The sequence below is a fragment of the Salvelinus sp. IW2-2015 genome, unplaced genomic scaffold (genome assembly GCF_002910315.2).
Source record: "Salvelinus sp. IW2-2015 unplaced genomic scaffold, ASM291031v2 Un_scaffold3562, whole genome shotgun sequence".
Taxonomy (NCBI): Eukaryota; Metazoa; Chordata; class Actinopteri; order Salmoniformes; family Salmonidae; genus Salvelinus; species Salvelinus sp. IW2-2015.
The window spans coordinates 24,313-25,915 of record NW_019944841.1 but is presented as its reverse complement, the minus strand read 5'-3'; the positions used below and the strand labels follow the sequence as shown (position 1 = coordinate 25,915).

Genomic DNA, 1,603 nt, shown 5'->3' with positions numbered 1-1,603 from the left:
ACACACACAGGAGAGAAACCTTTTAGCTGTACTCAATGTGGGAAGAGTTTTAATACGTCTAGCTATCTAACTATACACCAGAGAACACACACAGGTGAGAAATCTTATAGCTGTAGTCAATGTGGGAAGAGTTTTACTCAGTCAACCAGCCTGATGTCACACCAGAGAAAACACACACAGGAGAGAATCCTAATAGCTGTGCTAAATGCTGGAAGAGTTTTACTACGTCTAGCAAGCGGACTACACACCATATAACACATACAGGAGAGAAATCCCAGCTGTGATCAGTGTGACCAGAGATAATCTGATAAAATACCTCTGATCAYAAATRAGAAAATACATACATGAAGGAGTTGTTTCATGATATCAATGAATTAATGTCACAATGTAGAATGTTTAAACATTGTAGTAGGAGTATTTTAATAATGTCACAATGTCGATCCGTAATCGTTTGCCCCCTGTTCTATTGATTTCATCATYATATGGATATTAGCCTCAGGGGAAAATACTGGCTCTGAATTGAAAGAGTTACTATTACTGAGATTTAACAAAAAGTGACTAATTAAAGAAGAGTTGTGTTACACTTACCACGTTGGTGACCCACTTGAATCAAAATACAACACTTCTAAATGTAGCGAGCTGTTTTCTACAAATTGTCCTCTAACCAGGGATGTACACATTATTCCCAGATTCCGTGTGGGTTTTGAGCTGTTAGTTTTAACAGGACGTGCAACCTCATCTCCCTCTCATCACAATTGATTTCAACATGATATCAATGGGTGATGACAAATAAGTGTTGGGTTCCTTTGTTTAGCGACCCCTAAATAGCTGACTGTCTTCTGCAGGTTGTCCTCTAATCAGTGAGGTAACAAATATCTCCCATTTCCATTTATTTTTTTAGTTGTGTTAATTTCAACAGTAAGTACAACCTGATTTCCCCCTTAATTGATATCAGTGATATATTGCTACTTGTCAAAACAACAGCGTTTCTGGTGCTTGTGCAGTTTATAAGCTGCTTGTTTAAAAAATACAAGTAATATGATTATTGTGGCAGATGTTTGTGTCTATAGCACATTTTATGTTTAGGTTTTCAATTTATCCCAAACTGTTTCTGCACATTGGTTATTGATTTAGACACGTTAAAACTGTGTTTTGACATTGGGCTATCCCACCTAGCAAAATGTAATTGAAAAGACGTTGAAAATAAGACTATGCAATCAAATATTTCATGTAACATTTAGAAATMATAATTATTTATGCAACCAACTGATCATTTTTGGGGTACAATTATATTGACATTGTTACTCTGTTTTGAGAATATCAGGGTTAATTCTCACATGTGCCAACCCAAATGTACTAGAGCATGACATTGGGGACTGGGCCCCGATCCAACAACATGCCTATCTAGTGAACCCTGAAAAGAGAAAAAAAGCTCCACAGTGAGGTGGAAAGTTACTACGGATATTGCAGGAGTTTCCTCTTGAAATCAGACATGTCTGTGGTAAGGACAACTTGGTTGCTGATTGTCTCAAGGGTGGGCAGTCAAAAAGATTTGTGTTTTGCGTTTAGCCAGTGCGTTACCATAGATCCCAATTGATTTTGA

The 1,603-nt window shown here is 37.2% G+C and overlaps 1 protein-coding gene across 1 annotated transcript in view; it reads left to right on the top strand.

The window, feature by feature from the left end:
- The window catches only part of LOC139025920 (zinc finger protein 3-like), an 8,765-nt gene extending 7,937 nt beyond the window's left edge, over window positions 1-828 (top strand). Inside the window, exon 3 of the mRNA XM_070441189.1 lies at window positions 815-828. Coding sequence (XP_070297290.1) covers window positions 815-828 — 14 coding nt within the window. The remainder of the gene's footprint in view (window positions 1-814) is intronic.
- The last annotated feature ends 775 nt before the right edge of the window (window positions 829-1,603 follow it).